This window comes from Gracilinanus agilis, chromosome 2 (genome assembly GCF_016433145.1).
Source record: "Gracilinanus agilis isolate LMUSP501 chromosome 2, AgileGrace, whole genome shotgun sequence".
In the NCBI taxonomy this organism is placed as follows: Eukaryota; Metazoa; Chordata; class Mammalia; order Didelphimorphia; family Didelphidae; genus Gracilinanus; species Gracilinanus agilis.
Window position 1 is genome coordinate 193,114,978 of NC_058131.1, and position 24,581 is coordinate 193,139,558.

Genomic DNA, 24,581 nt, shown 5'->3' on the forward strand with positions numbered 1-24,581 from the left:
CTTCCTTCCTTCCTTCCTTCCTTCCTTCCTTCCTTCCTTCCTTCCTTCCTTCCTTCCTTCCTTCCTTCCTTCTCTCTCTCTCCCTTTCATTTTAATTTATTTTTATTAATCATTTACTTAATTTGCATTAATTAATTAATTAATTGGTTGATTAATGTTTGATTTTTTTTTTATTTTTAAAGCAGAGAGCATTGCTACCTTTAGACATATATGGACGGTAAAGAAAGAATTTCATGCCCATATTGCTACGTAGCCTTTCCTAATCCCCTTTAATGCTCCTATCTTTCCCTCTACTGATTAACTCTAATTTATCCTTTACATAGATTGTATATATTATTTATATATGTTATATTTACATATCATCTGTTGTAATTGTTTGTATATATGTTATAATCGTTTATATATTACGTTATAATGGTTTCTATATTATACGTTATATTGTTTGCATGTTGTTTCCCCATTAGACTGTCAGCTCCTTTGCCTTTCTTTGTGTCCCCAGCCCTTATCCAAGCACAGATAAACATAATAAATGCTTGTTAATTTGCCTTGACTCCTCTATCTCTTACCCCAATTGTCTAAATAATTTTAACATCAAGACATTTAGCTCAAGTCAAAGTGTTATAGAGATTTAAATTAATATTCAATAACTAAATATTATATTTAATAAATTTTCATTAATCATAAACTAACAAAAAAAAACCCTAAGAGTACTAACCAACCCACTCCCAAGAGCAAAAGAGAAAGAATGAGGCGAAGCCTCAGAACTTATACAAAATGTGACCATGCAAAGGTAGACAAAAGGAAAAGCATTGTAGATAATACAGAAAAGAAGTCTGGGTAGTCGTTTTTAGGGATTCAAGATATTTCTAAATCTACAGTGTTCTCAGCACTTGGTGGATAATCATTTGAACACTTTTTAAGGAGACCTGAGAGAGACAGTGTGCCAAAGGATTGTTGAAGCCATCTAGTACAACTCTGTGATTTTACAGGGGAGGAAACTGAGGCTGCGGGAGGTCAAGTGACTTTAGCAAGGTTGTTCCAATAATAAGCATCAAAGGTGGGAGTTGAACTTATGTCCTCTGACTCTAAAATCAATATTCTTTTTTTTTCTGTTACATGTTCTAGCAGCTTAACCATTTGACATCATCAAAGATATCAAAGAAGTAAAACACACTGAGGCATCATGCCTAGGGCCTTTGTGGAGAACCAGATTAAATATATAACAAAATAAATAAAAGTGTGGCATAACATAGTGTAAATGTGTGTTTTTTCAAAATTGTCAAAGGCTGTATTATACAGATAAGTGGTCCCTGTTTCTATTTGAGTTTGATACCACTGCCTTATATGGCTACTAAAATAATATTATTATTATTATTTTTTTAAGTCCTTACCTTCTATCTTGGAGTCAATACTGTGTATTGGCTCCAAGGCAGAAGAGTGGTAAGGGTAGGCAATGGGGGTCAAGTGACTTGTCCAGGGTCACACAGCTGGGAAGTGTCTTAGGCCAGATTTGAACCTAGGACCTCCCGTCTCTAGGCCTGACTCTCAATCCACTGAGCTACCCAGCTGCCCCCTAAAATGATATTATTAAATCCCAGGTCCAAATCATGTTCACTTCCCTATTCAAGAGTCTCCACTGGCTCCCTATTTTAAACTAACATTAAAATTCTTCTTTTTGGTATTTAAAGACCTCCACAAACTGGCTCTGACCTACCTTTTCAGGTTTATTACACATCACTCTGCTCACTCTATTTTCTAACCAAATTGGCTTTCCTGCTTTTCCTAACACAAGGCACTCTATCTCTCACCTCTGTGTTTTTGTACAGGTTGACACCTAAGCCTGGAGTACACTCTACTCCCTCCTTATCTTCACCTCTAGAATCCTGATAGTCCTTCAAAGCTTAGCTCAAGCACCATCTTCTACATGAACCTCTCCTGAATTCCATACTTCAGGTTCTGGCACTATTCCCCTCAATTCCTTTGTACTTACTATATATATATATATATTTTTTTTTTTCTTACTTAAACCTTTTTCCCCCTCTCCCAGAATGTAAGCATCTGGAGGGCTGGACCTTTCACTTATTTTTATTTTAAAATATTTTTCCATGTTTCCATGATTCATTTTCTTTCCCTCCCCTCTTTCCTCTCCCCTCCCAGAGCCAACAAGCAATTTCACTGGGTTGTACAAATGTTATCACTTGATACCTATTTCCATATTATTCATTTTTTCTCTAGGGGAACTTTCATTTTTAAGAATCTTTTTATCATCTAGTACCATGTTTAGAACCCAGTAGGTACTTAGTGCTTGTTGATTGACAGGACCTAAAAAAATGCATAGGTTTGTAATCTACAGCTTAATAAATAATCTGATCACTTAAGTTTTCATATATACAATAAGTACATATATATTATATATCCATCCTAAATGGTGGTATCACACATATTATATGACCCCAATATTACCAACCTAAAATATTACAAAATTTAAATTTCTTTGAATAAAGACTTTTTCCTTTCTAAATTTCTATTAAAAATTTTCATTTTTTCCTAGAAAACTGCTGAAGTACAATGTGTGCATAAGTATCTGTATGCATATGTAATTTTGGGGGGCAAATACTATTTTAATTGAATGGATACTTTGTGGTAAGATTTTGGTTTTTGTCTAATGATGACTTTACTAAATGAACTTTATGTACAGTGAAGATCTAACTGGTGGCCTGACTGGCTTTGGTTTCACACATGTCACCCAAGTTCCTTAGCAGAATGGATACTCTCTGATCAAAAGGCCGCCCAATACCTCCATAAAAAAATACATACATATATATGCATATATATATACACACACACACACATATATCTATACACACATATACAATGCCTACATATATCAGCCCACACATATATACACACATTATATATCATCTATGTGTGCATGTATATGTACAAATTCATATTTATATAAAGTCACCTTATCTTCATATGTTTCATTTCAATATCTGTTCCTTACATAACAAACGTTTCTAACATTTCAGATGCCACTGTTGCCGTAAACAAGTCAATCATTCAATCCACAAGAATTTATTATTGGTTCACTTTTCTAAAACTCCTAAACAATAGTCATAGGTGGCTGTAGTGCTCTCATTTTGCAACAGAAGTTTACATAATTGTGGCTGACAATATCTCATGGAAACAGGACTGAGTTATTCTTTCGAGCATCTTAGGAGATGAAAAATGCTTGTGCTGAACACATAGTCTCTAGAATATTAGTAACATATGATTATGGTCCAGGAAATATCAGAAGGTAATGAAGAGAAAGGATGGGGGAAAGGGTGGGAATGAAAATATGGCATCATAGACTGTAGACCAGAAAGGGACCTTCTGAATTATCTGGTTTATTTCATTTTACAAAAGAGGAAAAAGAAATGAGAAGTGATGTTATTTGATGGATGACATTCACGTGTGACTCAACAGCCAAGAGGCGAATGTTATTCTAAAAAAATCCAACAAAATTTAATCTGTGTAGATCATGGCAAAGGAAATGTTTTAAAATTAGTATTCATTAAATCTAAAAAGATGATATTAAAGACAGACACTTGAGGCTCTTCACTCACCAGTCACTTTAGGAATTCCTTGCAAACGAGGAACTGGTAGTGATACGATGATCCCCAGATTTGTTCCAACCATTAACAAGCCGTGGCACACCAGCAGGCTAGTCACAGACACTCGTTGTTGTCCTGTGAAAATTGTCAATGGCTGAGATTATTTCCAGTTATAAAGTGTAATCAATACATTATGCTAGAATAAATGCAACATGTATGTCAGTATATATTTAAATACAATAATATCAATAATAATCAACGCCATTTATTAATCATCTACCACACACCAAGTGCTTTGAGAGGTACTGGGGATACATAGACATCAGTAAATTAGTTCTTGCTCTCAAAGAGCTTACATTTTATTGAGAGAAAATAACATGTATATATTTAAGAACATACACACACAAATAAAGAGAAGATAATTAAGAGTATTATATTAACTGCTGGGAAAAGGAGGAAGAAAAAATTCAAAGAGTTAGCCAAAAAAATATAATTTTTATAAGATTTTTAAGATATAAAAGATCTTATAAATAATCCAGGTTATTAATCTCTTCATTTGGTTGATGAAGAAACTGAAGTGAGAAAGGTGAAGAAATGATGTCACACTTGCTCAGATCATTTTCTCCCCCAGGTACAGGATTTCATTATGCCCTGGTGCAAGATACTCCTTCCCTGTCTCCCCTAACCTCTGCCCACTTCTCAGCTTCTTCTTATTAGACTTATTATATTATTATATATGTTATATTGTTATATTATTATAGTGGTTGGCACATGGTTGGTACTTATTAAATATTTACTGATTATGTCATTGGGCCAAAGGATCATTGATTTTGGATTGGAAGTGCAAGAGGGAAATAGGTTTTAAAAGCAGATTTGGTTTTTCAAGTTAACATTTATTTAAAGTATTTGATCTTCCTTCTCGTAAAATGTGTATATTTGTGTGTGTATACATATATATGTTTTAAGATAATTTTAGCCATACTGTTTCTTGAGCCAGTAAGACAAGTGGCATCTTTTAAATGTAGCATTTTGGGAGGTGGTAAACCCACATAAAAGGGCTTGAGAATGCTCCATACTAGTGAAAAGGGTACACAGTGTGATGTCTAGTGATGAACGTTTTAGTGCAAAAAAGAAGGAAGGAGGAGGTCAGGTTGACTTTTAATAAGCTCCAAAAAGGAAAAAGAGTAGTGGTTTTGTCTTAAAGTAAAATAGCTGGTCTCTGCCAGAATGTGAGAGAAGAAAGTATCAAGGACAAACCAAAGGGATATAAAGCATGTTGAAGAGGGCTAGACGGAATTGAACTTTATTTGAAAGATGTTAAGAACAGTGAATAAAAAATGAATATGGGAAAAGAAGTGGCATGAAGAAAATGAAATCTTGATAAAGTTGGCTAGGAGTAAAAGTTTGTGAGGTCTTCCCAAAATGTTTTCAGGATTCAGAAAAAGTCTTTAGAGTTTTGTTTTCCATCTGCTAAAAGCACACACACACAAGTACAGTGTAGCCCCACAGTGACTAAAAATTTAATCACAGCTTATATACTCTACAGTGGAAAGGAGAATTGGAAAAGTCTGTAAATACATGAAACCAAATGGAGGGGTGTCTGTATAAATGAATTATACTATTAAAAAAACACAAACCCACCCCAAAAACAAAAACAAAAACAAAAAAAAAACAAAAACAAAAAAAAGCAGATTTGGAAGTTTGGATATTTAGTGATATTAGTACCCAGGCTGCCAGGCTGTCTCTAAAGACCTGAGAGTTCCAATCATGGAATGAAGAGAAAGGAACTGTTTTCCTTGAGGGACTCTGGTGAAAAAGGAGGTGATTTTTGAACCCTAGCCACTCTAACTCCAATCCCTTTGCTTTTTCAGGTATGTCTGTTTTACCCTATGCCATAACTATTAAGTAGAAGAAAAAGATGCAGTTATTTTCAAAATCTATTCAACCATTTCTTCCAGGGAAAGGTTTCTCTCCTTTTCTAATTTAAAGATAGTAGTACTAGATTTTTTTTTCTACTTAATTATACCACCGACCCTATCCTCTATTTTTTCCTTCAGGGTTGTCAAGTCACCACAATAGCAGGGCAGATAATAAGTAGAGCTGAAGTGTCGCTCCCATGTTTATCTGAGACTAATTCAACACAACAGCCCAATTTATCCCTATCATATAATAAATGGCTCAAACTAGAATTTGTAGTTTTTTTTATTTTCTATAAAAACATATCTTCAAAAATCCTTTTGGAAGTTCTAATGTAAATGTGTTCATCTCCAGTAAGCCAGAATCGTTCTGATACTCCTCTAAACTGCAGGAGACAGGAGGGTAAATTATCTGCTCTCAGTGAAGGTCCTTCAAAATCTCAATTCATGCTCCACCACCTTCTAACTGTAGAATTCATGCTTTTTAACCCTACTGAATCCTGGAAATATATGACTTCATTTTTAAATATTAATGTTCATTCTTAGTATAAAAGTTTGCATCATTTACATTTTATGATTTACGAAGGTTTTGTAGGATGAAGGAAAATAATGTGACTTTTAGAAATCCACTTGGGAAGGTCCAGGGGTATCTTTTAATTTGCAAAGTAACTGTACAAAATATCTATGTTAAAGCACTAATGAAAATATTGGTTTTATTCTTCTATGACTTTGATCTGTCACTTTTTAGGAGAGTTTAATAATGGTTTTACTTTGGTTTTGTGTGAGTGTGCTCTTACAACAATGGCCAATATGGAAGTGTGTTTTGCATAATAATAAAAATAAAACTAAATTCAAAAAAGTTAATAAATTTCCATATAATCAATGATGCTAATAACTTTCATGAATATAGATAGGCTTTAAAGTTTGGAAAGCACCTCTTTCATCACAACCCAGGGATGCTAGTGTTGTGAACGTAATGGTGCGAATCAGATTTTGCCATCTTTCTCAGAAGGGGCGAGTAATGGAGATAGACATATAAAGCTACATCTATTTCAGTGTACCTAGTAAAGGTTAAGCCCCTTTCAGGTCTGTATAGACCATTTTTTTCTTTGTTAAGGATATTAAACACTGGAGAGTCCTTTGTAGCCCATTGAGGAGGGAGGCCTTGACTGGTTCATTTGAATATGGAAAAAGTCAGAAAGGTAGCTAAAGAGTCCAAAGAGTAGATAAACTTGACTCCAGGGCATAAATTACCTCAATTTTCCAACTTTCCACTGCCTTCTCATTTGTAGAGACCAAAAGGAAACACTTATAATTAAACAACAACAACAACAATTTAGGAACTCTGAATTCCTGACCATTTAGTGATTACCAGTGAACAGATAATTACTAATTTATCCTGCAGAGGTGGAGATTTGGGAAATAAACTGGAGGGTCACCACCGGGTGAGGCCTCAAAACAGGAGAGCCAGACCTGCTTGACATAGCCATGAAAAAAGAAATTAAATCAAAAGGATATTAGCTCACCAAGATAACTCAATTGTCCCACCTCCTCTGTTGGAGGTAGCAGTCTTCAAAGCTAGGATTGCAAGAGAGAAGAACAGAGGAGCCTTGTCATAGTTCTAGCCAAAGGATCTTTAGTACTTTTTCTGACAGGGCACAGTGGAACCAAACCAAGGATTGCAATGAAATTTGAAGTAGGACTATAGCTGCCTAATAAAGCCAGTTCAAGTGAATCCAGGTACGAGTCAGGCTCCAGGAGGAAACCCAGTCTCAGACAAGCAAAAAGCTAGAGAAATCGAGGCAGTAAGAAACCACAAGGAGCTGAAAGAGCAGAAACTCAGGCAGAGGCAGCTGCCATATGGAATTGGGCCAGGCCTTTGGAAGTTACTCTATTTGGAACAAGTAGAAAAGAAATTCTGCCCTATGCTGTTTTATTGAACCTTCCTCTTTCCCTTTTCTCCCCCTTCTCTCCCACCAAGGCATGCATGCACTGCAGACCCTAGGACTAATTTGGGTTTTGTTTTCTCTCTCTCCTTAGACTCTATTTGAGAAGCCAAAGTCTTTCCCTCTGAGAACTGGGGAAAGCCTGTTTACTTTTATTTGTTTTAAACATTTATTTTGACTTTTTAAACAATGTTAACCACAGATATTTGTTCATCTGGGTGCATTTATTGCAATTTGTGGTTGGGAGGAAGTAACTGTAGGAGAACATCACAGGAAAGGAGAAAGATTTTAAACTGATTAGCCGGAATGCTGACTCTGACAGAAGGTCAGGACTAGAAAGAGAGAATTGTAGATTTCTTTTATACCTTTCCAAAGCATAGAAAAGGTGTTCATAAAGGGGAATCCACTTAGGTGATGAATCAGTAGGAGAGAAGAGAAGAGAAGAAGGGAAGAATGGAGTGGCTGAACAACTCTGCTCCTCACCTATGCGAAATTCATTATCTCCATTTTGGAGATGGAGAAACTGAAAATCAGAAAGATAGAACAACTTGCCCAAGATCACACTAATTACTGTCAAAGCCTGGATTCAAACTCATCTCAACTCCAACTCAACAGACATTTTTGTTGTTGTTCAGTCTTGTCCAACTCTTTGCAAACCCATTTGGGGTTTTCTTGGCAAAGATACTGGAATGGTTTGCCATTTCCTTCTCTAGCTCATTTTACAGATGATGAAACTGAGACAGAGTTAAGTGACTTTCCCAGGGTCACATGACTAGTAAATTTGAGGCAGGATTTGAACTCATGTCTTCTTGACTCCAGGCCCAACACTCTAGCCACTGTACCACCTAGCTGACCCTCCCCTAATTTATCCTACCTCTAATTTAAAAAACAATATATTTCAATATATATTTAAGAAATGTAGCAGATAAGATTTAGAAAGAGTATGGCCTAGGAAAATTACGAGATTTGCCCATGGTCACAAAACTTGAAAATATAAGATCTAGGATTTGAACTCAGTACTTCCTGATACAAAGTCCAACACCCTATCCAATAGAGCCCACTGTATCTCTTCCTCTAATTAACAACCTCAATTAGAAATTGTCATTCTCTAATTCTGTAAATTTATTTCCATGTTTGGCCTCCTTACTCTTTCAAATTTAGGTAATTCAGATTAAGGATAATATCAAGGTTTTTCTGGAGTCCTTGTACAGTTTTTTAAACTATTAACTTTAAGACAATCCATAATCTGTGAGATAGCAAGCAGTGAATATCCTCATTACAGATGATATGCTTCAATTTTACTTGTTGCACAATGCTATTAGCTCAGCACAGTCTTTAAAAACAAATTTAAAGTCTTTTTTTTCCAGGATCTGAAATGCAAATACAATAAATAAAATTGTTTAACAGTCATCAAACTTGAATAAATTTTCTTTTGGAATGCCATTTTATAACTCTTATAATCTGTTATTAAATTTAAAAATGAAGAACTTAATGGAGACTCAGTGTAATAGGAAACAACAAAAAAAGTATGGGGAAACCCATTTGAAGATAATATTCAGGTGAATCTGTGATTTCATACATGAAAGTACTCCCTTCTATGATGAAGACTGCACCTCATCCATAGTTTGTCCATTCTGTTCATTATGCCAATTCTTGTTCATATCTCACCATACATTTTCCATAGAGCCAACCCAACATCCTGGAGGCATCCCTTAGTTTTTTTTTTCTCTTTTTTCTTTATACCACAGGAGTTCCATTTGTGGCATATGAACTATGACTAAACCCTCATTATTTGTTATATAACTGGCCTATCATTTTTCCCTATGCTCACATATTTCTCTAATGACAACTTTTAGCATGGATTCTCCAGAAAAAAATTGTATTGACTCTCCTGCATAATTAATTCTTTATATGTAATATGGTTCAGCTTCCTCATGCCCCACCATTTACCTTTGGATGATCATTTGGATCACCAATGGATACCTTTCAATTTCTTTTTGAGAGATATTCTTTAAAGATTCTAGTATTCCATAACTCACAGATAAAAAGAATACAAAACAAACAAAAACATCCAGGGAGTCATGAGATTATTGTTAAGAGATTCATATGAAATTCCTTAAGAAATCAAGTGTTCATCCCTGTACAAAATGCTCCATAATCTTTTCTATCTCTTCTTCTTTGTAATTGAATGCTGGGAGATAAAAGAAATATGTAAACCACCCAAAATTTTAGGTAATAGAAAGGGTAATAGCAATATGCTTATGAGTGTAGATAGGTTATAGTATATTACTAGTGTTAACTATTGGGAAAGAGTGGTATGAAAGTTTATATGTGTAAATGGAAAAAGACTGATGATATAGTGACAGTGAAAGATAATAAATGGGCAGCCCAAGTGTGGCATATGGAATCTTGAAATATTTAAAAATTCAGAGGATGATCCCCTGGCACATCAGGTGGCTATTTTATGGAGACAGAAGGATACAGGTAAGAAGGGAGCAAGATAAAAAGCAATGAATGATTTTAATATGTACAGATGGAGAGAATACCCACATGGATGGACTGCAGATCCCAACAATTCAAGGTAATAAATGTCACATTTCCAGAACATGTTTGTTTGGTAACCTATCAGTTCTAGATTTGAAGCCAATCCCTCATTTACTAGTTCCCCAGAAATAAATGTTCCCAGATATATCTTCCTCTATATCAGTGGTTCCTAAACTTTTTTAGCCTATCGCCCCCTTTCCAGAAAAAATATTACTTAGCGCCCCTGGAAATTAATATTTTTTAATTTTAATAGCAATTAATAGGAAAGATAAATGGACCCGTGGCCATCACAGCTCCCCTGGATTGCTGCAGCACCCACCAGGGGGCGGTGGTGTCCACTTTGGGAGTCACTGCTCTATATTATCCTAATGATGCTGATTTGTAAGTGATGGATTTTCAAGATTTTTATTCACTTAACGATTTTAATGTAAATAGGCAAATTAAGGTGATTTTTGTTTTTCCTACTATGATATTCAAAAGTCTCTTCAGAAAACAAGTTTATGAGTGATATATGGTTGGTTGATATTTTTATTACAATTACTGAAAGAAACTGTTAAGTCACTGTATAATGAATGATGAATAATCCATTCAACTTTCCTTTTTCCTAAAAACTGCTTTCTTGAGATAATTTTATAGTACATAAGACTAAAATCATTTTGTGTACTCTAGAAATAATATATTTCAAGAAATTTTGTTCTTGAGGATGTTCCACATTATTTATATTTACTTTGCCTAATAATTGGTAGAATTCCATGATCCCAGATCAACTATGACTTTACTGGGTTACCAGGGTTAAGGCAACTTCTAGGGACCTCCATTTCCCCAAGTTTAAAATAAGGCAGTTAGACAAGACGACCCTAAAGATCCCTTTCAGTTCTGACATCCTATGGTCTTTGAGTCTATGAAGTATTTGGCATTTTTCAATAATAAACTATTTTCTCCCTCTTTTTCTATATGTGTGTATGTGCATGTGTGAAAAAAGAAAAGCATAGGCATTTAAGAAAGGATTTCAAAGTTAGGAATATAAATGTGGGACAGTGAGAAGTGGGAGAAAAAGGCCATGTGTGTGGGAAAAAGGGAATATGAATTGGTGGGAGAATGAATCCATTATCAGGAAAAACTAATGAAAAAAGTGCATTTCAACAATGGGAGTTCTTAAAGCACTTTCTATAAACTACAGTTGCATCTTTTATTTACTAATAAAGATGAAAAAAAAAACAATGGAACCCCAGATGCTAGTTTTTCTTTCCCACTGATCTAGAAACACTCAGAAGCTAGGTGAAGCTATTAATTTCTAGGTCCAATTAAAAATCTTCATTTTAAAGTAAATAGTCTTCTCTCATTGGAAATGTTCTATTTTTAACTAGAATAAAAGTCAGTAATATGATGAGTTTCTAAGGCAAGACTATGTGGACACTGGAGCATCTATTTTTATTGTCCTTGAAGTTTTCTGTGGCAGTTGTCAAAAGAAAACACTATGAAAGTCTGGGTATTGTAGAAGCAACTTTCTGTCAGAAAACCATTGAAAGAGTTGATGTGATCAAGTCCCAGAAAGATTCCAACATACTTAAAGTCCATTCAGTCCTTAAAGTAGTAGTAGGGATAAAATGGGGTACAGTGGGAAGTAAAACATGAATGGCATATTTGGAAGCAGATTGGAGTTTGGTTCTTCAATATAGAACCTCACCTAAAAAACTCAGTAAATCAGGTCCCAGATAGGCTTTTATAAAAAGTGGATTGGATTATTAATAGGGTACGCCCCAAGCCTATCTCCTGAGCTCTATTTACTCATTTTTGCATAGTTTTATATATTTATATATACATATATTTTATTTTTACATATTATATTACACATATGTATTACACATACACATATTTATATATAAATATCAACTATCAAATATATATATACATATACACACTTGATATTCTCATTATGTTTCACAGATTCCATTATCTTTATCAAATCCTAATTTCTCTTTTACCCTCCAGTCTTCTATTTCCAATTGTCTATTTAACATTTAAACGGAATATCCCATAAACACTTCAAACTCAACAAGTTTAAAACTGAACTTACTAATTTCCCTCCCCAAAAAATCATTCCTTCTTGCTAACTTCCCTGACACTCTCAAGGGAACCATCATCCCCTCAATAACTCAGTATCATTTTCAACTTCTCCCTGCCTCTTACTTCCTGTATAGAATCTGTTGCCAAGTCCTGTAAATTCTACACTCATTTCAGCTTTCCGATATGTCCTTTTCTCTCCTCTCCTCTCCTTTTGTCCCTGGCCTCATGTGGGCCCTCATCACCTCATCTCTAGACTACTACCACAAAAGTCTACCGGTGAGTCACCATGACAAAAGTCTCTTCCCATTCCAGTCAATCCTTCATTCAATTAGCAAACTGATTTTCCTAAAGGGCAAATATGACCTTGTGATCTGGCCCCCTTCCCCTTTCATTAAACTCCAGAGGCTTCCTATCACCTTCAGAATGAAATATAAAATCTTCTATTTGGCATTCAAAATTCTTTATAACCTGGTCTTTTTCTGCCTTTCCAGTCATTTTATACCTCATCCCCCATCACATAATCTATAATCCCATGGCACCAGCACCCCTGATGCTCTTTGCATGAGACATTCCATCTTTGGACTGTGAACATTTTCACTGGTCCCCCATGCCTGGAATTCTCTCTCTTCTCATCTCTGCTTCTGGACATCCTTTAAATCTCCACTAAAATTCCACCTTTGACAAGAAGTATTTCCCAGTTTCCCTTAATGCTAGTGCCTTCCCCTCAGACTACTTAGTTTATCCCACATATATTTTGCATGTATATAGCTGTTTCCTTATAGTCTCCTTCATTTAGACTTAAAAGGAGGATCTATTTTTCTTGTCCTTGCATTCTCAGTGATTAGCACAGTGCCTGAAAATATTAGATATTTCATAAATGTTTGTAGACTTGACCTGATGAAGCTTGCACTGACTAAAATGGCCAATCTGTGCTCAAAGATGACAATGGTAGTTATTGCAAAAGCTTGTATACTAGAGATGGAGGTTCAAATCTATCTACTACCTTCTTGCAATACATTTTTCCTCTTAAAAAATAAAGTAAATCAGTGCCAAATCAGAATGTACCTCATACTCCAACCAAAGTACAAATCAAAATTAAGATGAAGAGAGCCCTACCCTAAAGAGAGTGAATTAGTCTCTATTTTTACTAAGACTCTGACAGACCAAGCTAGTTATGGATTCAGGATGGCACCAGGGACTATGTGGATATAAAACATTTATTTCCTATTTGTTACCACCAGGTTGGAGACAAAACATAAATTGATTCCAATCCTAAGAAGGGCAGCCTAAGTCCCATCTCGCTTGGGATATGCAAAGGTATATATTTGCCAATTAAAATTAGTCTTTATAAATTAAGCTTAATGGATTTTCATTTCTCAAGCTCTTATTATGGATAGAGTATTTATAAAAGGATCAACGGGTGATAGAACAATAAAATATTAGTAATTATTATTTTAAATGTAATTTCTGGGAGCAACATTTGGAGGGCTTTATATCTGAAAATTAGGTACAATTATCTAAAGATTAAAAATCAAGTTCAGCAATATCTGTTTTCCACTGAATAGGTAAAAGTCATTAAAACTATCCTGTGAAATCCTATGATAAATGGAAAACCAGGAAACAGCTGCCTCAGGATGTAACTTATGATAGCTTATGGAACATGGTAAATAGAATTCCATTACAGCTACTTCCTATTTTCTCAGCCAGGGTTCTACTATTCCATCCTGGTCACTTTTACTTTTAGATATTTAATCTACTGCTCGGTATTAGAATGTGTTTGTTAATTATAGGAAAAAGATAGATTTAGTAACATCACAATGACTGGCCTGTGGAGAACAAATAGTTGAGCTTTATTTTATGTAAATTATGGCAAATTATATTTTTCAGGTATAACAGAACCTTATTATAACAAAGGAGAGCCTCAATTAATGTTGGCTATACACCTAGTAACCTTATAATATGGATATTGGCTCTTGTTCATGACATGCCCAGTGTCAGAAGAGGAGTTTCAGTTATGTTCATATTCTCAAATTTGTCCTTTTCAAAGTCAGAAAGTTTTTGCCTCTAATCTCTGCTTCAATTCTCCGTCCCAGTGATAAGCTATTCTTCAAGAAAATAGCATCTTGACTATTTTGTGGTGGAAAACTCAATAGAAACACCTGTGTGATGAATGTTTTTCTTATGTGATACACAGGAAATACTATCTTTATGATCTCTTTCTACTCTGTATAGGCTTTCAGGAAACTGATTCAAATTTCTAGAGTGGCAGGAAGTTACACCTATGTACCAATGCAATTACCCAAGCTAAGCAACTGCAGATTCAGCTACACTATGACAATACTTTAAAGATATGATCCCATTTCAAAGCTATATTTATTACGACCATCTTTGGGAAATAGGAAGACAAATAAGAAAAATAGTAAAAATATAAGAAAAATAGTGAAAAAGGCAGGAAAAATAATGAACACCTCCTTCATCCATTTATAACCCTAAATTACAAACATTAATAACTTTTTAGGTTAAAGTTTCCAAGTTTGTTCCTCAAAGACACATGAAAAATTGCATCATGACTTTTCCCCTATAGGAGATAAATATATCTAGTGGGTGAGTTGAAATCTTGGCTCTTCTACTTAATCCTTGAGTTGTCTCAAGCACCCCTCTAGGTCTAAGTTATCTCACATATACAGTGAGAGGGTCTACACTCCTAAGTATACAACTGAAAGAAGTCAAAGATAGAAAGGAAGGTCTGATGCACACTGAAGTATTCAAAACAGCATTTGAAAGGTAGCAAAGAACTAGAAACAAAGCATGTATTTATTGTTTAGGAAATAGCTAAACAAATTGGGGCATATGAATATACTAAATATTCATGTGCCATAATAAATAAGGAATATGAAGAATTCGGAGAAGTATTGGACAATCTATATAAATTGTTGTCTGTTGAAGTAAGCAAAATGAGGCATCCAACATACACAATGACTACAACAACATAAAGGAAAGAAAAAACCAAAACTCAAACTAATAAGGTTGGCCTTGGAGAAGAATTAAGAAAATGCACTTCCATCCTTTCATCGTAGGGTGAAGTACTACAGGTGTTGGAATTTTGTATATACTGGCACATACAATCTATGTATTGGTTATTTTTATTAAACTTTTTTATCTCTTTTTTAAATCTATGTTACATTTAGCTCAATAGTTAGATGAACAGAATTGATATATTCAGAAATTAATGGGAAGTAAAACAGAAACACCAGTAATAATGATACTTTTTAAATGAACAAATTAGACTAAGAGACAACTAAAAGGTCCTATCGATTAAGTCCAATCATTAAAAGAACCAATTTCATGTCTAGTTCCACCTTAGGACAAGAAGAAAACTGGATTGATTGATGAATAATTGTGTTTGACTAGGGACAAGATTTTGAAATTATGATTTAAAATATAGAAAATACACTTTAAAAATATATACAAAAAGTGTATATGAGAATTTTAAAAAATCCTTCCCAAATTTGCCTGCAGAAATGCCACCCTTTTCTCCCTAGCCAGAAGTGGAAAATGATTGATTAAAATCCTGTGGGTGGTGCAAAGTCTTGACTAGAAAGCTTGTAGCAGTACTTCTGCTGCTAGCCTGTTAGAAGGCTGAAAACCATGGCAACCATGGTGGGAAAGACAAGAGTGATGTCAACCAGAACACTGCTTCCACAGCTGCTATGCCAACTGGACTGGAGTGAACCACTGACTAGCTCAGTCACAGCAACCTCTCCACTCATTTGCTAGGTTTTCAAGACTGCTTGTCACTGCAATGGCATCTCGTTCCCTGTGCCCCTTCAAGATTTGACCTTTCGATATATAGGCAAAATAAATTAATTCCATGAACTGGAAAAACAAATGCATGTTTTGGCAAACCAAAAATTTAATTTGGTTTTATCCCAACAGCTACAACAGAGATCCTGAAGGCAAACATTTGTTTCACTAACATGTGTGCTCAGTGAAAACATTTACTTCAAGGACTGTTGCGAAGTTATCAGTATGGTTTTAGAGCAGTGAAGACTGTAAATAAGTTTTGGGTTTAAAAAGAAATCATTTGCATGTGATTTCAATACTTCCTTTTCCTCTTCCACCAAAAGAGCTGAGAATTCATTAAGAATGCTTGCCAAAAGAAGTCATATGCAATATCTGTTAATTCCTGCAAAGACCTTATAGCCAACCTCGAGGTCAACAAAACATGTTTCCTAACAGGGGGTCAGCCCTCAGCAAATCTGTGAAACAGACAAAGCTTGTGCTTGGCACCCTTCCATTTCCCCTTTGGACGGTCCCCCTCCCAAGTGCCTTGGGGCCTTTGTGTCATGGCTGGGTTTCTCAGAACTTCCCACTGTGTCACTGCACTAAAACCGGCCTTCCTGTCTGAGCATCATTTTATGATCTAGACTTCTCCCTTCTCCTCATCCCTTATGGAAGTGTTTCTATCTACTTCAGTTTTAGCTCTCCCAACCAAACAATAATCTGGTAATCTAATCCTGTTACCAATTAAAGTGCCTTTCAAAGGATTTGCATTTCTTTATTATTATTATTATGATTGTATTATTTTTAGGGCTTTGCAGTCTTTTTTTATTTTGTCTGAATTTACAATCAGTCTAAGGAACTCTAAGAAGTGTTTTTCATCTTATAATATTAGGGTTACCTGGGCATCAAGAGGATAAATGACTTGTGTATGGTCACACAGTCCCCAGGTGTGTTGGAAGCAGCACATGAATCCAGGGTGTCTGGGGTTGAATGAGGCTTAGGCTTAGCCTTCTATCCATTATGCCATGCTTCCTTTTAGAGAATCTTTATGCTCAAATGTTTATTCTAAGAGCATTTCTGACATGAGGGTCAGGTAGTCTAGGAGACATTTTTAGGACTTTCTTCATCCACCAAATCATAACTTCATCTGTCTGAGGGACTCTGTCTCTTGATAAGACACTTAAAACTTACTATTTAAAGATCCCAAATAATTTTTAAAAAATTCTTTAAACTTCCTTTTCTCTCTCTTTCTCTTTCTTTTTATAGTTGTCTACCCACGAATACTACTTAGAGCTTAATAAACGTTTTCAACTTTTGTGTTTTAAACTCCTATTGCATCTCATCATTTTCATTATAGCAACCTCCTACTTTCTTGACTCATAACCTCTTTTTGGTTGTTATCTTACAGACTCATGGAAATATACAGAAGATTTTTTCTCCCAGAATATTTGAAATATATCTCAGGCTTAAAACATGGCATATTGGGGTCTTGTCTAATATAATTCTCCCTCAGAAGTCTTATGTAAGTTATAGCACTTTGATCTTGAAGTAATTTTGAGACTAATTTGATGTATGACAGGGCATGAATGTTTTATTGTGGAGTAACATTAGACTTCTTTGTCCAAGGGTAGCTATTGCTAGAAGTACATATCTTACTTCTGAACCTTGTACAGTAAGAACATCTATTTCTCTTTTAAAAAAAGCATAGAATTGCATTTTAAATAAAGCCAGATAAAGATACATAGTGCCTTCTCTCCAACAATAAAAAATAACATTTTGTATAAATGTTGCAACATTAAAGTCAATAGAGCATATGAAGTGGGAGAATTAATTTAAACACAAGGGAAGAATGGAGTTCAGTTCTCAAATAACTTTTCCACTTTTCCTATGATTAACATCTGTATTGGATAACAATCTTTCCATAAATCTCTAGTGCCCCTCAAATAATACTCATAGTAGTCAGATGAAGAATTCCTGTGGCTCATTTCAGAAAATGCTTACATAATTATCTCATTTCATCACCACAAATCCTCATGAAATACATAAATGAAAAGTATTATCCATTCTACAAATGGGAAATGCAAAGAGCAGAGAAGTCATAGCAGTTTTGCAAAATTACTTAGTAAAACAATGGTGAGGGTCTCCTACCACCCACAAGTAGCGGTCCCCACCCTCATCCTTAGCTAGGTTGCCAATGAAGTCTATTATACCAAATTCCCTTGTGAACAGATATTTTTATATTTACCAGATCTTTTGCCCCTAATTAAATTGCCTCCTTAGTGTCTTACATAGATTTTGACTATGTTGCCTGTAGCTTTCCTTACTTTTAAAAAATAAGCTGCCTGAAAAGTGAGACCACCCTTAAGGCAACTAGTTTAGTACCAGGAAGCCTACAGGAATTGTAACATTTAATTTAATTGCTTGCAAAAAGGACATCAGAAAGAGCACTTGATTGGAGTCAGGATCTAAATTCAAATTCTGTAAAAGATAATTACTATGATGATGTACTTGATGCAAGTAATAATTTTTTTTAAACCCTTGTACTTCAGTGTATTGTCTCATAGGTGGAAGAGTGGTAAGGGTGGGCAATGGGGGTCAAGTGACTTGCCCAGGGTCACACAGCTGGGAAGTGGCTGAGGCCGGGTTTGAACCTAGAACCTCCCGTCTCTAGTCCTGACTCTCACTCCACTGAGCTACCCAGCTGCCTAACAAGTAATAATTTTTAAATGGTTTGTTTTGTAATACCAAGGGTCAAATGGTACATCTACTGACAGTTGGCTAATTGAGAATGCCTTATTTTGACCAGATGAAACTAGATTAGCGTGACTTTTTCACCTTAGTTCTTGGTCAGGTAAGTACTCAATTTTATGCTACACACGTATTTCATTATCTTCTTTTTGTCTTTAATTCTGTAGTTTTAAAGAATAAGTATTATTCCAAGAAAACACACGAAAGTTATAGTTTTTCAATGACTGTCAGAGACATTGAATTGACTGCTGTTGTGGAGGAATCAAGGATCATTTATGTACATGACAGAAGAGTGTGCCCATAAGCACATAAGGGAAATTAAAAAACACCAATAACTGATAAGCTATTGCTTGAAAAAACTAATTAATTTTATTAATCCACATAGAATAAGCAAAGGTCTTTAGAAAGGCCTAGAAGCTGGATAGGCTAATATCAATTTCTTCTACAGTGTAGTATATATCTTTTCAAGTTGGAAGAAGATTGTTTTAACAAACCAACCAAAAAAAATGGCTAACTATTGTTAAGAAGATAAAAAATCTCAACATGGTCAATACAATACAAAAATATATAATACTGAAGATGGGGGGGTCATTTTTGCTGAGGAAACTCACTTTTCATTTGAGGCTATACAAAGGTAAACAAAAAAAATCAAATAGACAGATTATAAAATGTCCGACCTGAAAAAGATTATTTTCCCTAGGGGATGATGAGTCCTGATAGACTGGTCTAAAACCAGTTCTACTCTCTATTGTTCTCTTGAATATCTTTACCTTTTCTCTGGTAGCTAATCATGCCCTGTCAAACCTCAGTCCTGGATTTTTCCCAATGGATTGCTGCCTTTGTTCCTGATAAAATACTACTCAATCAAACTGGAGAAAAATCACAAAACTCTGCTAACTAGGTCCACTACAAATTTATGTTACATAATTTCAAATGGATCCTCACTGCAGCAAGGCAATCCTTTTATAGTTCTCTAATCAACTGGCTATCTCACTCACCACAGTGGTTTTCTCAAAGACTTTTCATCTCTCCTCTAATCTCCCATAATTCTCCTTCCCCTGCCCAACTCTCTCAGCTAAGAATCCTGCTTCACGTATCACTGAAAAAAATGTATGCCATTCACTGAGACCTCTCCTTCTTCCCTTCTCCTCATATCATATCATTTTGATACCCTTCCACACTTTCTTTTTTACTATTGTTACATGTGATGTGGTAGCCCTTCTCCATGCTAAGACCAAACCCTGATACATGCAGAATTGATCTCATTCCCTCCTGATTCTCCAGCAGATTGCCTCCTGTAATCCTCAGACTTTCCCTGTCTACTTACTTCTATTCTACTGCCTAAAAACATGCTCGTATCTCCCTTACCCTCAAAAAAACTATCACCTGATGTGTCTATGCTTCTGCCCTTTTGTGGCTACTAAATTGGGAAAATTCAGGTCCCACCTCTAACACAACTGTCGTTGCGCACTTGGTCAAGAAACTTATTTATCCCCTCATTTCCTAAGCAAATCTCTTAAAACTCTAAGTTAAAAAGAAGGTAGTAAAAAAAGAAAAAAAGAAAAAAAAAGAAAAAGAAGGTGGTAAAGTTGAAAAGATGCTGCTTTGTACCATTGAGAAAATTCTTCAGCAAGAGCTTCCTCCACCTACAAAATCTCATACCTCTGTGTTCCAAGCTTACCCTTCTTGATCTCTTACCCGTGCTAATGCTATTCCCTAAACATCATGTTTTCCTTCTTTGCCTGATGAATTCCTTCTCATTTTTTAAACCCCATCTCAAATGCTACATCCTCCCATAAGTCTTCATTTATCCCTTAAGTTGATAATGACTTTTCCTTCTGAACCCAAATAGCACTTCGTTTCATGACTTTTTAACTCATTTATTTTGCAATATTATGTATTATAGTTATTTGTGGTAATGTCTCAAGCCATCTATTAGACTGTGAGCTCCAACACAGCAAAGATGATATCTCAGTTAAACTTTGTCCTGCAGTGTATATTTTAAACATGATAATTGTTCCATAAATTCTTGTTTGATTTATGGAAATAAGACTCTCCAAGGAGCATGAGGAAAATTTGTAGTTTTCCAAGAAGCAGCTGAAGAAATTCTACCAAACAGAATGAAATTGGATATTCAGATTATTAGGAGGGAACACACGTAAACCCTCACACATACATAATCACACTAAAAAACAAACAAAAAAACTAGTTACCTGACAACATATGATGAATAGGGGTGGCTATGTTAATGTCCTGGAGATGTTTTAGTGTCTCTGTGTGAAAAAGGCGGAGAGTAGATCCAGATGTAAAGGCAATCCAGATGCCAACTCCAGCAACTGCCATGTGAGAGATCACCATTCCCTCTTCTTGATGGGCCTCTAGATGGTTCTGATAAACCGAAAGTGACAAGAGAAAAAGAAGTAAGAAAAAAAAATTAATTCTTATATAGTTTTGCCATATGATACTTCTTCTTGCAGGTTCTTATTTTGATATTATTCTCCTAAGAAGTTGGTCCCTTGAAATATATATATACACATGCAAAGGACTTTAAAGAATATGATTTATTATTTTACATTCAAAGCATGTAACTACACCTCCAATACATTCAGTAGGCCGCTTCGATGACCTATTGTACAATTAAAACTATTAATCAGTTAGTCAACAAGCATTTATTAAGCTGAGGATTGCTCTCAAAGTTTCACTTTTTAATGAGGGAAGTGGGACAACATGCAAAACAACTGTATAGACAGAAGATATATACAGGATAAATTAAAGATAATTTTAGAGGGAAGGCAGGATTCTTGTGAGACCCAAAGGAAGCCAGTGAAGCCAGAAGGTAGACAGGAGAAGGAAAGAATTTCAGGCATGGAGTGTATAGCTTGGTGGGGGAGAGAAAGAGAGGAGACACACAGACAGACAGACAGATAGACAGCCAGGTAGGCAGGCAAACAGACAGAGACATAGACACAGACATGGGGTGGGGGGAGAGAGAGACAGAGACACAGAGAGAGGAAGGGGAGAAAGGGAGAGACAGAGGGAAAGAGTATGGAAAGTAAGAAGAAGAAAGGAGCCAGGTTTTTCAAGGATTTATAATCCAGAGAATTTTATGTTTGATCTTGGAAATAACATGAAGCTACTGGAGTTTACTGACTAAGGGGATGGATATGGTTAATATTTTCCACTAAAAACAGTTCTTTATCTGTTGGAAAATAACATTGAAAAGGGTATGGGAAAATACACACATTAATAATGTATGGTTGGTGGAGCTGTGAATTAAATCAGCTGTTCCAGAAAGCAATTTAGAACTAAATCACCACATTTATTGAACTGTGCATGTTCTTTGGCCCAGGGATATCATCACTTAGGCCTATAATCCAAAGAGATCCAAAAAAGGGAAAAAATTATCCATCCATACAAAAATATTATAATAGTTCTTTTTGTAGTGGCAAAGTACTACAATTAAGAGAATGTCCATTAATTTGGGAATAGCGGAAAAATTATAATAAAAGAATGGAATGGAGTACTACTATGCCTTAATAACAAAAAGCAATGAAGAGAAACCTGGGGAAACAATCTGAACTGATGCAGATGAGAGTGAACAGAACCAGGATAACAATTTATACACTAATGACAACATTGTAAAGCCAAACAACTTTGAAAGACGTAATTTTAAAAAAATGTTTAAATAACAAAAATCTATTTTCTCCTTTTTTTCCTCCTATCCATTCCATCTGAAATAATGAATTCTTAATTTTCCCATGTCCAGTCTTCACCCTGATTCTATCACCTCTTTCAGGAAGTGAGAAGCATGCTTTCTCATCCACACTTTGGAATTATGATTGGTCAAAATGTGTTGCTCAAAGCTCTTAAGTCTTTTAAATTTTGTCTTTATGATGTAAAAATTAATTGTGTCAGTGTTCTCCAGGTTCTTCTCACTTTAGTTTGAATAAGTTCATGTTGGTGTTCCCAAGTTTCTCTTTGAAAGACTTTAGAATTCAGATCAATGCAATGACCAACCACAAATTCAAAGGACTGATGATAAATAATGCTCCTGACAGAGAGGTGATGAGCCCATGATGTCTAATGAGACATATATCTTTGAACATGACCAAAGTGGGAATTTGTTTTGCTTGGCCATGCGTATTTATTACAAGGTTGTTACACACACACACACACACACACACACACACACACACACACACACACCCATGGGAGAAGTTGTCGGGAAGAGAAAATAAATGCCTGTAATTTGAAAATAATTTTTAAGAAAAAATAAGATGATATAGTTTGGCTCCTTAAGTACCTTCTAAGCTCTAGACTCTAAAAGGTACTTTTTTTTACTATTTTAAGACTAGGTACTCAGCAATGCTAAAATCTTAGTCATCAGGGCTTTCTCTTCCTTTGTCTATCTTCTTTTTTCCTTTCCCCAAATGTATTTCAGAAGCCTAATTTTCAAGTCATTTAACAATCCACCATGAATTTTCCTGAGGAATGCACCCAGCTGGAAAGTAGTTTCAAAGTCAGGCAGTTATTCTGTCAAAAGCACTTTGCTAATTGGTATAATTGCCTTACATATTCCCCAGACCAAAAAGAAAAACATGAATAAAATTCTGATAGTAAAAGTTGAAATGAACACACATAGACACCTAATAAGCACTTTCCCCCTTTTTTGTAACTTTTGTTCAGAATAATAATTAAAATACACTGATAAATTTTTATTATTTAAAATTCAACAGTCATGGTATTTTTTAATTATTCTTTTCTATTTATCCACATTGTTAGGAGTATTAGATTTGAAAACAATGTTAAAGTATAAATACAATGTGTTATACTGTATAAAGGCAGCAGGAAGATAAGGGTTTAAGTCCTACCTCTTACATGTACTAATTGTATGACCTATGTATGAAGGGAGGAAGGAAGGAAGGAAAACAAAAACATTTTTTTTATTCACTCAATTTTGTAGATACCAGTCATTTTTCTAGATAGACTAAGAAGATGGAAGGGGAGTAGTGAGATTAAACTGAAAAGTCCTTCATAATGAATCTGAGACTTTAAAAAGTGCCTATAAGTAACTTGAACAGAAATACTGACTCTTCTGGAATGAACCATATTAACTACTAGAGGCCTTTAAAATCAACATATATGCCACATCTTGATTCACAACATGGAACTATTGTTGATGTGGAATCTGGGGACCCCAAACTTGTGGCCTGGTGGAATCTGATGAACCCCAAGCCTTAGGACTAGCTTGTAAGTTGGAGATCCCAAAGCTTAGACTTGTTTCCTGTTCCCATGAGAATCCACCCTGAAGGGAAGCTCAGGCTAGCAGTTTCAGACTGAATAATGGACCCTAAGGTAAAAGTCAAGTCACTTTTTAGCACAGTACACAGGGTGTCAGTCTTGTCAGTCTTGAAGGTCCCAAGTTCAATCCCCAAAAAGGGGATGTGGTACAATGGGAGGAGCTTCTAAGGCAAAAGGAATCACTTAGCTTTTACCTTAGGGTCCATTAACCAAAAATGAAACCCAACATGGTGTGCCACTGTTCCACCAGTATATCACAGAACTAGAATCTCTTTTCAAAGGCCTCCCTCCAGCATAGGAGAAATTCAGGCATGATTGCAAACCCAGGTCTCTGTGTCAAGAAGTAAACCATGGTTTCCTAAGCACAAAAGGATCAACACAATGAATCCCGTTGTTTAAAAGTCAAGGGGTCAGGATTTTGTTATCCTCTACATTTAAAAAAAAAGTTAGTTTGAGTAGTAAAAGAATTTAAAAAAAAAGGTTTATATTTGAATACAATTTTATTACTTCAACCTTCTTAGCCAAATTTTCAAATAGATTTTTAGATTATCTAAAAGTAAATGGCTGATTTTTAAAGTGTTAGAATTTGGGAAAAGAAATGAATAGTAACCTGTAAATGTCTTGGTTGCAACTAAAGAAAAAAATTTTTTTTCTAAAAAAGTAACTATTTTTTGCAT

At 35.2% G+C, this 24,581-nt stretch overlaps 1 protein-coding gene across 1 annotated transcript in view; it reads right to left on the reverse strand.

The window, feature by feature from the left end:
* ARHGEF10 (Rho guanine nucleotide exchange factor 10) overlaps positions 1-24,581 on the reverse strand; it is a 249,896-nt gene that overhangs the window by 2,110 nt on the left and 223,205 nt on the right. Inside the window, exons 28-29 of the mRNA XM_044663602.1 lie at positions 20,817-20,991; positions 3,612-3,734 (exon numbers count right to left, since the gene is read on the reverse strand). Coding sequence (XP_044519537.1) covers positions 3,612-3,734; positions 20,817-20,991 — 298 coding nt within the window. The remainder of the gene's footprint in view (positions 1-3,611; positions 3,735-20,816; positions 20,992-24,581) is intronic.